Consider the following 13,613-nt stretch of genomic DNA (forward strand, 5'->3'; position numbering starts at 1 on the left):
TAGATGTTCTCACGAACTTTCTTTCTATTTGTCGGTGTTAAAGAAAACCTCCTAATAACCTGTTGATAATGCCTAAACAAAACGAATGGTCACGCTCTTAAGATACAAAATGTATAAAATAGTCGTAGAGTGACTTGCTTTTATCATCACGACTTCTCCTTACTTCTTCTTATAACAAAATTAGTGAATGCTGATTGGCCGAAACAAAGGGCATTTTTTTCTTAATTTTCCTTTCACCGAGGGCAAAATTACTCACTCCTGATTGGTGGAGCGACGAAAATACTTGCTCCTGATTGGCTGAGCACGCCATTTCTACATTTTGTGCCGCGACAACAACGACTTCTTTTAAGTTCAAGTTGGAGTTTGACTTTTCAAGCCGGATTGCTTGTACCAAATTATTGGAAATCAAGTGCTACAGCTACAAAGGAAATTCCCAAAGATGAGTTTTCGTTTCTTGCAAAAAACAGCAAGAGATTATTTGTGCCAAAAGCTAAAAACTTGATTGGATTTGTTTGGTTGAAAAACTGAAATCATTCATGGCTGCGACCAAGTGTTTTCACCTCGCTACGGCATCTTTCAACGAACGATAACCGAACAATAATAACAGTGCCCTTTTGATGGGAAGAAGGAGCAGGTCTAATGCAGTGGAGGAAAATACTCTGCAAGTAATTTCTTTGGACCCACGGTTTGCTATTTGTATTGATCTGTAATCGTGTGATTTTCAAGCGGTAGAAAGCTTCACCGCGCAGGTGAATCAAAATTATTGGTGCCTAAGATTTGATTTAAACTTTAATTTTCTCTTAATTAAATGTATATAACAATCAACTTTTCTCGTTTTGTCTGTTTTGTACGCTAAGAAACGGGTGAATTGTGTGTTTGTTTGTTTTTTTTGCTTACGGGTGAGTGTTTTTACTCCGGGCCGCTTCTGTTTTACGAAGTGCCTGCAGTGGATATTTTAAAGAAAAATTCCCCCCCACCCCCCTATGTTATAAACACGTAATCGCCATGAGTCCTTGTAGAATTGAGGATTAATTTTCACTTGTATTTTCAAAGTTTTCGCAATTTCTAACTGAGCCGTACGAGGAAGATGTTTGTTTGTTTGCTCAGCTGTTCCAATTTTGAGTGGCGATAAACTCCGTTTAACTTATTTCTAAGCCGTACGAGGAAGTTATTTGTATGTTTTCTAAGGTGCAGTTCTGGCAATTTGGAATAAAACATCTGACAGCAGATCATGAATTCCTAGAGTCCCCCAGTTCAGGCCCAAGGGAGTTTTCCAATCCTCTTCTAATGCTCTTAAAGATAATTTCTAGATTGACTTTCACAAACAGGCAATAACGATTCTGAAAGGAATTACTTTGGTTAATAATAGAGGGCATATTGCATGCATTGCTGAGAACAGACGTCCGTGTATTAGGTCACCATCTTGGATCTCCAGAGGTAGTGAGTTCGAACCATAACCCAAGATGGCGGAAAGACAATCCGCGAAGAAAGTATTGAGCTTTCGCTCGCCCCGAGAATACGTCTGTACTACAGGCTAGAGGGTGGTGTGAGTGTGACAGCAGGACAAATCCTATTTTACTTACTTGAGCAATCAGGAAGGGCAGGCTTTTTAGTCCCTTGTGCGTTAGCATTAATCCACTTCCCCTTAAAGTCACAATAATAGATTTGCTGTGGCGGGGTAGCGAAGCCATAATCCTTGTTACAATGGACTGTGCACACCAACATGCCACCTACTAGCTTCGTCTCACACGCCTTGGCGCCGTTCAGTGGAGCTGGTAAGTCTTCACAATGGGTGTCTTAAAATAAGATTACAAGGGCAAATGCTTCAGTGAAGTTTTCACTAAGTATTGGGTTAAGTTTACTTCCGCAATCCGTAATCACAAGAGTTTAAAAATCTGAGTTAAAACATGTTCATTTAACAATTATCCTGCGAAATCGCGCGGAATATCGCCTGATACTTAGCCGACGAGGCCGTAGGCTGAGTTGGCAAAAATCAGGCGATATTCCGCAAGATTGAGCAGGATAATTGTTTTATTGTTCAACACATTGATAACAAAGCACAGGTTTATAGCAGAAAAGCTGGAGGCGATCTTAATTTGTCAATAAAGAAACTTGTAACATTTTCCCGCGCGCGGACCGGTATGAATGAAAGCGGCAGCTTTGTTCAAGTTTGAAATCGAGAGCGTTTTGCATCAAATTAAAAATTGAGTTTTCGTTTAGTGCGCCAATCTCTGAGAGTAATTGCTTTGTACTCCGTCTAACCTTTTGCCTGCCAGAAAGCTAGAATTTCTCGAGGCACTTCAGTGCGAGCTCGGATTTTCTCAGGTGGTTTTCTCCATCTCTTCAAGATGAGTCGAGGTCTCTGTTTAACGGTTGCGAGAACCAATCGAAGAAAATACATGTACTGTTTAAAATTTCTGAGCCTTTGCTAGAATACAGGACAAGCCAAAAGTCTAGCGAAAAATACATCAAACGTTTTTGCTGAACTGTAATTTGCCAGTTCATAAACAGAAAGGTACGCACTGAAAGTCTTTGCACTAACCATTACAATTCTTAACAGCAAACTTGGTTGCCTTTTTTGTGTTCAGTATAAGACAGCGTTATTAACAGTTTGGTGATCTTGCGAGGTCATTACTTTTTAAAAGTGCTCTGCCATTTTTCTCCCCGACGCACGAAAACTACGTAAGCTTATATCGCAGGATATCTGTTATGTGCGGGCGACGTATATTGAGTTCACCATGACCATATTTGGGCAGTGTCACAATGTGTTGAACAATGAGTAAGTATAACCGTAGTGGTATCACGCAGCTCTTAGTCGGATTCTCCGGATAGACTTATTATAGGCCAAAAAATCAATAGCGAGAATTGGGAAAAAAAAAAAACAACAACAACAACAACAGAAGCAATGGACCCAGCCCTTAAACAATAGAACTGCGTGATATACGGGTCCAGTAAAAGATTCTAAAGAGATGTCGACATGAGCGAGGCCCCCACACCTTCCTGTATGGCAAGAACAGAGTCCAATACTGAGTAATCGATGTCCGCTATTTACTTGCGCCTGCCCCTGCGTTGCTTCGGTTCACACTGAGGCAACGGCGCAATAAAAATGAAATAATAAATTAGCGACCTCTTTGGGCAAAGAATAGAAGGAGGTGGGTAGAAAATTCGATTAAGGATAATGGTGGTCTTATGATCAAAGCGTGGTTAACTCGTCGGAGGGATTCTAATTAAAGAATATATATAATTCGGCAAGTTTTCGGTTTTATATCTGTACTACATCTTCGAGGACATCCAAAGTCCTCTCGCATGGCGGCGAGTTGTCTGCTGGTGGGTTCAACGTTTTCACTCTCTTATTTCTTGGTCTTTTTCACTTCCTATTTCAGAAAAATACGACCGGTTTTCCCTTAACCCATACACCAAATAAAGGGCTTGCAATGAAAGAAGTATACATACCAGCTATTGTTATGCGAAACTTGCAATCCGCCTTATTTCCTGCCTTATCTAATGCAGTGTAAATAATATTATATTCTCCCCACGTAACTTCACTTCCATTCGGAGGTTTTGTTGTAAAGCTGTCCACGCCCACATTATCCGTAACCGTGACTGCAGGTAGCACCAGCTTATGCAAACTCTCCTGTGAAATAATTTTGAAGTCGCTTGGACAAGGATTAATTGAAGGTGCCTCCAGATCTGTCAAAAGATTTGTTCTTAGCGTTAGAAAATGACTCTTTTTAATTCACTCTCATCAAAAATGACATTTATATTCGCTGCTAGCATCACAATGTTTTTTGTAATATTCAACAACGTTGTAAAAACGAGTTCAGAAATGAAACAACCATAAATTATAATTACTGAAACATACTGAAACAAGACAAATTGTGAAGTTTCGTGGAAATCTGCTACAAACTCTATGAGGTATTTTGATTGAATTTAATTGAATACGGTATATAAAGAAACGTATAGTCAGGTATTACTCACACGCACTTTGTTTAAACATTTCTTTTTCAAAACTTTCTAAGACACTTTACAGCCCTACTAAATAAGGTATGGCAAATTTAATTCTGAACTGACTTTTTAACGTAAATTCTAATGTTTGAAAATGTACAATACAATACTTTATTAACACTCCCCTGAGGGGTTTTTCAGTGACAATTTTACAACACATAAATTAATATTAAAACAATATTTACAATACATAAATAAATGTTAAAAATGATAATCAGCTTAAGTAATTTAAAAATAGGGTTAAATGTAATTTAACTTAGTTAACAACTTGGAGCAAGTTTGCTCCTTGGTGGCGTGGTGTAGCCAGGCGTTAGCGTTTATTGGTGTATAGTTTGAGCACGGGTGGCACATTAGCGTTTGGGCGTATGTTGTTACATTACTGTTTGGGCCTGGTTCAGGTCTGCAGGCTGTTGCGTTGCCTGCGGTATTCTCTTGCAGTTTAGGCGTGCTCCTTTGCACGTGCTCGGAAATTTACTCTACTCAACGTTTTTCGTGGCGTGGCTAGTTTATCGCGTTTTGTTGGGCTTTTCTTTCCCTCTCTTCCCTCCCGGTGGTGTTACTTTGTTATTGTTTGGGATTGGTGTTGGGGTTGGTTAGGGTTAGGGTTAGTTCGTTGTCTTATATACTTATTATTTTTCCACTGAGCTTCTAGTCTCAGTGTGACGGGTGCTAGGGTTGGGGCTGGGTTGCAAGCGGGGCTCGTGGTTGGGTTGTGGGTAGGGCAGGCTTATGGGGTGTTCTACCTACCTGGGTTTGGGTTGGCGGTACCAGCCCCTGGCTCCTGGGCACCCAACCTCCATTTGCGACATAGGCGTTAAAAACTAGCTAAAATGTAACATTGACGAAGAACTGTGCTCTCTCTCGTTATAACCAATCGTGCATTCATATTCAATAATACTCTAACTGAGCTTTTGCGTTTTTCGCTTAAGGCTAAAAAAATAATAATAATAATAATAATAACGAGAGCTTACTCGTAACCATTAAACTTCCATCTTACCTTCATCGGACCGTACTCGTATTCTCAGTATTGCACTTGATCTATCTTGCACTGATATATTAAAAAAAATATATTTGCATGTGCAGATTCCTCCTCCAAAGCCTCGTGTTCAAGCATTTCAGTTCAATACAGCGGATACGAACACAGTCCGTCAAACACGATTTTCTGATTGTTTCATTGGTGCGCTTAATAGATACCAGGCTGAAAATTACGAATAACTGGGGATATACAAAACAGATGCACTTGTTTTACAACCACTGGGACACCTGTGGCAGTATTAATAGACGTACAGTTCTACCTTTGACGTGAATCAAGAATTCACAACTGCTTTTGAAACCAGCTGAGTCGGTGACGTCATATCTGATAAGTGTTTGACCAACATTTAAACGTTGCGGTGGGCGCAAACCGTTGGGGTCAAAGGTCTCATTAGAGTTGTCGGTGGGGACTGGAACCTTCCACGTGACCACTGCATATGACTGACCAGTATCCGTAGGAACCGTCATGTTAGGTGGGCATTGAATGCTGGGAGGTTGAATATCTGTTCAAGAAGTAATTAAATTTCATGTGAGTAAACCCTTACGAATGAAATCCCATAAATCAGTCGAAAGAAATTGTGGATTCTAAAATAGGGATGACATAGGATTCTTTGTATTAGAGTTCACCGATCAAATGTGAAAGATGCAGGGTAGTCGATAATCCTGTCTTAATAAAGTTGTGCAAAATAGACTTTGACTTCTGCTTCAATTTGTCTTTCAGTGACCACGGAGAGGTAAAGTAGTCATTATTTCACTTTGTCATCGTTTGAAATAAAAGATACTTCAAGCCTTGTTTCTTTTTCATTTGTTCGTTGGATTATTTTGTGTTTAACATAACTATACATTTATTAAATGTTATATCTAAACCAAAATGTGGCCCTATATGAGTTAAAAGCAGCATATATGTGCACTCTCTCCACCTTTGCATATCGTGTCATCTCTCCCAGTCCATTGTCCATCACTGCCACACACCCTGATACTGGTGCCCTCGAGAACATAACCACTTCTTCCACAGCTGTACCTGCAGGCTTGGCCATAAGTGCTTCTTGATAGACATGACGAAGGAGACACGACAGTATTAGGACGAGAAACGAGAGCGGTGCAGTTGATCACTGTAGTATGAAAGAAAAAAAAAGAAAGAAAGAAAGAAAAAAGTGTTGATTCCCCCGCGTTGGAGCCAGAAAAATAAAGATGATGTAATGATCTTATTCCTGGGTCAACAGGCACTGAATAAACGTTCAAATCCGACTATAAACGTAGTTGTTTATTTCCATACCGAACAGACAGCTACAACTGCGAAAACTCTTGATAGACTAGAAACGAGGTTACAAAGTCTCCGGGGGGGGGGGGGGAGGGAGGGGCTGGGTATAAGAGGTTACTGCTTTCGCTACAATAATAACGGGGACGGGGTTTCCATGATTAACCAAGTAACTTCACGTCAAACTTTACGGGATTGAGCCTCCCGATAATCTGACTTCGTATTATTATAAATAACATCCTCTTGTCACACTAATCATTGATCGAAGTCACAATGTAACTTGTGTCTAAGGTTTAACTGTATTACGGAAAAAGCTCTTCTCAGGCTTGTCTGTTTGTGGTAATATAAGTGTTGACATTTCGTTACTTCAGTTGACTAGACGTAAAATGGATTCCTTAGTGGTATCCCGTCTTGAATCTGTTTGCTCTGCAAACTTTAATGTAACAAAATATAGCCTTTTTACATTTTTGACAAATACTTGTGCATGCATAACCTTCACAAGTTGCTTTGTGTCCACTCCAGGTCTCGTTTTGCATGCACTGCCGCCTTGAAGAGCCAGTCATGTTGTAGCCAATTTTGCAAGAGAAACTACAAGTTGTGCCATAACGTTCGGACACGCGATCAGAACAACCAGTTTTAAGGCCATTGGCTGGAGTCGAAAGGGAGGCACACCTGATATCTAAACAGAAAATAAATAACGGTTTAGTATATTTCAGTCATTGCCAATGATCAGAATTGTGGCAATTAAATAAAGAAGATAATATATGCCTACAGTCATACATGCATTGTTCCCTACCTTGACACATTGGCTGAGGGTTGTTCCAAAATCCTGGGGGTTTGTTATCAAGGGTCATGCACGTGACTGTTGATGAGCCATTCATTCGATAGCCAACATCACAAGAGAAGTGACACATTTCTCCATAATGATTTCCACAGCTGCTCATGCGCAGTGGACCACCGAATCCTACCGTCAGCGTTGTGCAATTAATCACTGGTGATTTGAGAACAAGACGAGTGAAATATAATATGTTATGCGGGGTCTTTTTGTAGACAAAAAAATATAATTGGTCTTCGCGGATCCTTAACACGCAATCCCGCATCCATACACTGTCGCTATCAAAGAAAAACGGGCCAATAAAATACTTCTTTTACAAATAACGCCTTCATAACGACAATTGCATGAACTGGTAAGCTCCTCCCATTTGTCGTAAGCTAATAATCTACTACTACCGCAGTAAAGACATTTTTATTTCAGTTAATTACTTTTAAGAACTGCTGATAAATGTGATGTTGCAAATTAATCTACATCTCTCAGATTACCTATAATGAGTGGCAAATATATATCAGCGTTTTCCTGTATATGTGAATCGATGTCGTGTCAAATAAGTATTTAAGCTGATAGTAGCGACTCCTTGAAAGGCATATCACGCACATGCTAGTCACACTAATGTTCACAGCCTGCACTTTCCCTTCACTGTTACTGTATGACAATTTCAGTACTCTAATACCTGTCACTTTAACTGTAAATGTACAAGTAGCCTTGTTTTCTGATTGGTCCACAGCAGTGTATGTGATCACATGAGTTCCTTGATTGAATCTTTGAGGTGATTGGTAGTTTGATGTCACAGTAGGTGCGACTCCTGAGTTGTCAATAGCAACGGGCGTCGTCCAGTTCACCAAAGCTGTAAACTTTTCTCGTTCAGCATATCTTAATAACGGTCGCTCAGGGCACGACACAAATGTTGGTGGTTGGATGTCTAAAGTATAAACAAACATTGCATTTAAATGCATGGTTTTCACGTTTGTGTCTTGAATATGGAAAGCGTGGAATTTGTTTCTTACCCTGCCGTCTCTGGTCTTACGCCAGCACCTTTGGCATTTTTCCGACAGAATCTGGTATCAAACGTGTTGAATATTTACTGAAATAAAGTAGCGCGCTTGACAGGATTTGGTTCGTCTTCTGTGTCTGGGAAAACCAATTTCGTCCCCTCTCCTCAACATAAGTTTGGGAGTATTTAAGCAAAGATAATGGAACCTGGAGGGCGAATATAATATCTGTTTTCGTTGAGTTCGACCACAGCTACAGTGACGACGACGTATGACCTCAGAGATACGTATAATGCACAAACGGTGGCCATCTTGGATTTCTGGATCTCCCAAAAACTACAGAAAGGAACTAAAATTTACCAAAAAGTAATCAAATCCAATATCTCTTGGAAAGAATGATATGGTGGATCGTTGGATTATTGTTACCCACTTTAGTTGTAACTGTAATTGTACTGATTACGATTTTTGACAGTATGCATTTTAAATCTTGAGACGTGCAATAAACAAACGATACTGCAAAGCTTTTGTCCCTGAATTTCATCCCCGAAATTTTTCTTCTACTAGTATTTTCACTAAGCTAGGATTTCCACAGACACTCCCTCCCCGGCCAAATCCTAATTACCTTTACAGCTAATATCATTTCCACTCCATTGCCCAGACGACAAACATGTTCTGGTAACATTTCCAGATGAACTGGTGTATCCCGTTTGACAAGAAAATGAGCAGTTTGATCCGTAAGTGCTGGGACAAGAAACAGTCAACAATGTGGCTCTTGGCGGGGTGACCAGTGGAGGGCAGATAATAACTAATGAACAACAGAACATTTTAAATGAGATCTGCGAACATTATCGTAATATACTTTAAAGAAGATTATTAGTTTATTAAGCTTAAGATCGAGTAAATGTTCTCCAACGCTGTTTAATCAGTCAATGATTTGGCACGTTATAAATTAGTTAATTATCATAATAAATTAGTATTTAGTATTAGTGATATATAATTTAGGAGTCATGAGCAATTCCGTTTTGTTGAAGAGGCTTTGTGAGAAGTTGAGATGGACCGGTTCTTTTGATCAGTCATTTGGGGGTTTTAATTTGAGAACGCCGCTAGCTCTGTATTGTAGTTTTTGATTTTTTCGTTCTTACTGTTGCATGTGGTTAAATTCCCTGACCATTTGCCGTCTTCTTCGCATGATCGGACACGTGATCCAGCCAATAGATATCCTTCGTTACAAGAGAGAAAAGCTTGGGAACCATATGATGATCCACACGAAAGAGAGGTTACAGTGCCATCAGTCGGAGGCTCGAGGACTGGGCAAGACTTTCCTTTGGGATAAAAATAAAGCGTTTTAAGGTGAAAACTGCAAATAATTTTAATCATCATCTAATCCTTAATAGTTTCAATTTTGAAGTGAAAGAAAGTTTGTATCACCCGCAGAATGGGCATTTGCATATGTACGAAAGCCCACAACAGAATTTCTGCAGATACGTACTGTACTAAATGAGTTGCACATTAATCATGCTAATTACCGGTACAAAGTATAATTATTTATTGGTTAGAGGAAAATTGGCTTACTTGCAATTTGAACAATAAAGGTACAATTGGCTGTGTTTCCCTCGTCATCTGTTGCTGAATAATGAACATTGTACAAACCAATACTTAAGTTGGCTGGAGACCGCACTGCAGGGTAGCTGATTATCACGTGACCAGAGTTATCAGTCGCTATTGGCTCATTCCATGAGACTAATGCCCTAGACGAACATCTAGGAACATAAAATGCCATGTTCCCGGGACAGGTGTTATTGAACGAAGGAGTCATTTTGTCTGCAAAACATGGAGACGTTTCACTTTGTTATCATTTCTAAAATCACTACATTTATAGAGGGCAGCATTCTCACAAGCAGTCTAGGGGACATTTAATTGCTTCATTGTGTAAGCTCTTATCCTAAGTCTGAACATGGAGTATTTAGTAATGTTTAAAACACGAGCAGCAGTGTTTTATTGGGTCTTAGACCCGATAAAACGCGTGCTGCGTTTGTTTTTGAGTGGCTTCAAAAACATTCCTGGAAAAGCGTGTGTCAATATAGTTCATAACAATGATGCTTTTGTGAACGTTGGAAATTAGCATGCAAGGAAAACATTAAATACCGCATACTAATAACGAGGAGATTTATCGGGTTTTAAAACTACTGCACGTAATGTTTTATCGACCATTTGATAGGTCAATGGGCTTATGAATTGTTAATGAGTTTTTGAAGTAAACATCATGTTACCAGACATGCAACTTATATATGACGTTTGTTCTCCCTTTGGTTATTTCACGATATTTTGTTTGTTTTGGCAACGACTTTTCAAACTTATTTATAAGAGGTAATGTAAAGCTAAATATATAAAAATTAGATAAAAGAGCAAGGAAACTAATCCAGAGAAATGTTTTATATGAATACCTCTACAGAGTGCGTTATTTTCGCCAGTCCACGTTCCGTCATGTTCACAAACTCGTGCAGAAGTTCCTTCAAGAACGTAACCAGTTTTTGAACAGGAAAAGCTGCACTTCTGACCATAAGTGCTTCGTGAGAGACACGAGGATGGATCTACAGCGCCATTTGTAGGAGGCACGAGACCACTGCAGTTAATCACTAGAAAATAGTTTAAGACGAGAAATAAATAAAAATAAGACAACAACAACAACAACAACAACAACAACAACATTGTTACCTTCTTTTTAAACAAATACTTACAAAGCTATAATAAAACAGTTAACGAGAACTATTAAAAGTTACTCAGCGTAGCTAAAGAGCCAATCTAGCTGAGTAAAAAAATGGAATATTATGACTTAAAGGATGTTGGAAATAAAGCGTTAAAATGAGAAAAGGAATAAGTAAAAATCGTAATAAATCGAAAGGTTGTTTAAATGACGGTTAGATGCAACAAAAGAGAGATAGAAAAAGCATTTTTAAAAAGCTATAAAAGAATGTAAGGACTCATTTTCATCGACCATGTCTCGAAGTGTTGTGAAACAGAACTTAAGTGTGAGCATAATGACAACTGCTGTTGCTACAGTCGGTGTAAATCCATACCAAACCATTTGTTTACATATTACTTCAAATATTTGGCTACTTGAATTAATGTTTTCGGTAAATTAATCACTAATCATTCTGAGGGGATATGGCTTGCTTATTTCCTAACCTCGACAAGATGGTGTGATCCCAGTCCAAGTTTCATTTTCCTGGCACTGTCGCTCTGAAGAGCCAGTCAAGTTGTAACCAACATTGCAAGAGAAACGGCAGATTGCACCATAGCGTTCATGTAAGGGATCAGAGCAAATACTCTTTACTCCGTGTGTTGGAGCAGGTAGAGATGGACACTTAATGCCTGCAAAAATATTAAAAACGATATAACAAAGCTCATTCAGTATATCAGCTCCTCTTAATGAAACCGAAGAGGGATTCAAGCTACCTTGGCATGTTGGCACAGCGTTGTCCCAGAATCCTGGAGGTCTGTTAGTAGGGGCAACGCACGTCACTGTTGATGAGCCATTCAGTCGATAACCAATGTCACAAGAGAAGTTACATTTTGATCCATAATGATTCCCACACTTGCTCACACGCAAAGGACCTCCAGGATCTACCACCAGCGATGTGCAATTGATAACTGATGATATTAAAAAAGAAGAGCATGCTATAAGCAACTTTTCATGCACTTTTTCTAACAACAAAATGCTGTGACCTGTAGTATGCGTTTTTGAGATTGCTGCCTAGCATCAGCGCCAAAGTAATACTGAAGAAGGTTACAGTGTATGTATAATGACCAGAGGGTTTTTACAGCTGAAACAACACTTAGCATTAAATGTACTTCTTTCTTTTTTTTTTTTTGAGGCTGATATTCGATCATCATCATCGTCATCGTGTCGTTGTTATCGTTACCGTTAACCTTATTGTTATCGCTATTACTACTAATTTCTGTCATTACCTACAAAAATTGCACGGATTTTTCGGACATTTCCAGCATGCATAACTGAACTTCCTCTTATTATTGTGTGTTTAACTTTAGAATTATGTAAGTATCTCATGAGGCCAAAAAATCAAAGTTCCAACACGTTACACCTATTTTAATTACTAAACACGGCTGCTACAGAAAGGAAACAAAACGAAATAAATGTTGCAAATGAGTACAATACAGACCAAAATTGACAAGAAAATAACGACGAAATCATACACAATTCAGACTGAATGATAGCATGAGACACGGGAGCAGGGATGGCGCAGTGGTGAGAGCACTCGCCTCCCACCAATGTGGCCCGGGTTCGATTCCCGGACTCGGCGTCATATGTGGGTTGAGTTTGTTGTTGGTTCCTGTCCCCGCTCCGAGAGTTTTTCTCCGGGTACTCCGGTTTTCCTCCCTCCACAAAAACCAACATTTCCAAATTCCAATTCGACCTGGAAACAGTGGAGAGAAGAGCCACCCCGTGGATTCCACTGAAATTCCTATTTATTTTATTTATTTTATTTTATTTTATTTTATTACGTTGTTTGATTTCCAAGAAGGAAACAAAAAGAATAAAAGATCCGAGCGACGACGTTTACAGCGAGTGACGGTTATGAAGACGTAGATTCGAAATAACGAAACTAATAGGTTGATTGCATTGCCGCCATGTTGGTGCCAAAACAAAAAAAAATTGGTCACATAGTTTACATAAAAATGGCAGTTAATTCCCAGAGGAGAAAAATTTTATGGTTCCTAACCACCAACATGGTCGCCATGACGCAACGTGCAGTCAACCCATACTAAAAGAAGCTAAAAACAAAGAAAAATTATGCGACGGAAAGGTAACAGAAATAAAGGTGAATAACTTACGAAAACTGAATGATTAGGCATAGCAAAGGCGCTTAAAAGAAACGGAAAAAAATAGGCTTACAAAAGAGCGTAGGTAACACAGAAACAGCTTGAAATTCAATTGATACAAAAATGCGGCAGCAACAGTATTGCATTTGTTTACTTCTCCTTAACTTAGTTTTACGAAGTTATTTTAAATTACAATTAAAATACCTCAGTAACTTAAAAAGGAGATCAAGGGGACACACAGGGTTCCAGCCATGCACTTCATTGAATATTTTGTTACCTATTACGTTTACTGTAAATGTACAAGTGGCGTTATTTCCAGATTGGTCCACAGCAGTGTATGTGATTACGTGAGTTCCTTGACTGAATCTTTGAGGTGATTGGTAGTTTGACGTCATAGTGGGCGCGACTCCTGAGTTGTCAGTAGCAACAGGCTCGGTCCAGTTCACTAAAGCTGTAAACTTGTCTCGTTCAGCATATGCTAGTAGTGGACTAGCAGGACACGATAAACCAAATGATGGCGGCTGAGAATCTGAAATTATAAAAAAATAAAAGTAAGACCGGGCTAAAGTAAGGTTGAGCGCCATCCAAACAACTTGAAAAAATATAATAAAGTGGTGGTAAAGTTGTAAATTTCTTTTCAATATGGTAA

The 13,613-nt window shown here is 39.2% G+C and overlaps 1 protein-coding gene across 12 annotated transcripts in view; it reads right to left on the bottom strand.

Annotated features, from left to right (window-relative positions):
* LOC146459014 (CUB and sushi domain-containing protein 2-like) overlaps nt 1-13,613 on the bottom strand; it is a 48,228-nt gene that overhangs the window by 7,453 nt on the left and 27,162 nt on the right. For all 12 annotated transcript variants that reach the window (XM_085089851.1, XM_085089852.1, XM_085089843.1 and 9 more), the window contains 14 exons: nt 13,242-13,493; nt 11,579-11,773; nt 11,309-11,494; nt 10,567-10,758; nt 9,695-9,943; nt 9,265-9,444; nt 8,745-8,927; nt 7,804-8,052; nt 7,092-7,286; nt 6,789-6,974; nt 5,958-6,149; nt 5,301-5,540; nt 3,454-3,690; nt 1,584-1,796 (listed from right to left, as the gene is read on the bottom strand). In XM_085089851.1, coding sequence (XP_084945977.1) covers nt 1,584-1,796; nt 3,454-3,690; nt 5,301-5,540; nt 5,958-6,149; nt 6,789-6,974; nt 7,092-7,286; nt 7,804-8,052; nt 8,745-8,927; nt 9,265-9,444; nt 9,695-9,943; nt 10,567-10,758; nt 11,309-11,494; nt 11,579-11,773; nt 13,242-13,493 — 2,949 coding nt within the window. The remainder of the gene's footprint in view (nt 1-1,583; nt 1,797-3,453; nt 3,691-5,300; nt 5,541-5,957; nt 6,150-6,788; nt 6,975-7,091; nt 7,287-7,803; nt 8,053-8,744; nt 8,928-9,264; nt 9,445-9,694; nt 9,944-10,566; nt 10,759-11,308; nt 11,495-11,578; nt 11,774-13,241; nt 13,494-13,613) is intronic.

This window comes from Pavona decussata, unplaced genomic scaffold, assembly GCF_977016875.1.
Source record: "Pavona decussata unplaced genomic scaffold, jaPavDecu1.1 SCAFFOLD_223, whole genome shotgun sequence".
Taxonomy (NCBI): Eukaryota; Metazoa; Cnidaria; class Anthozoa; order Scleractinia; family Agariciidae; genus Pavona; species Pavona decussata.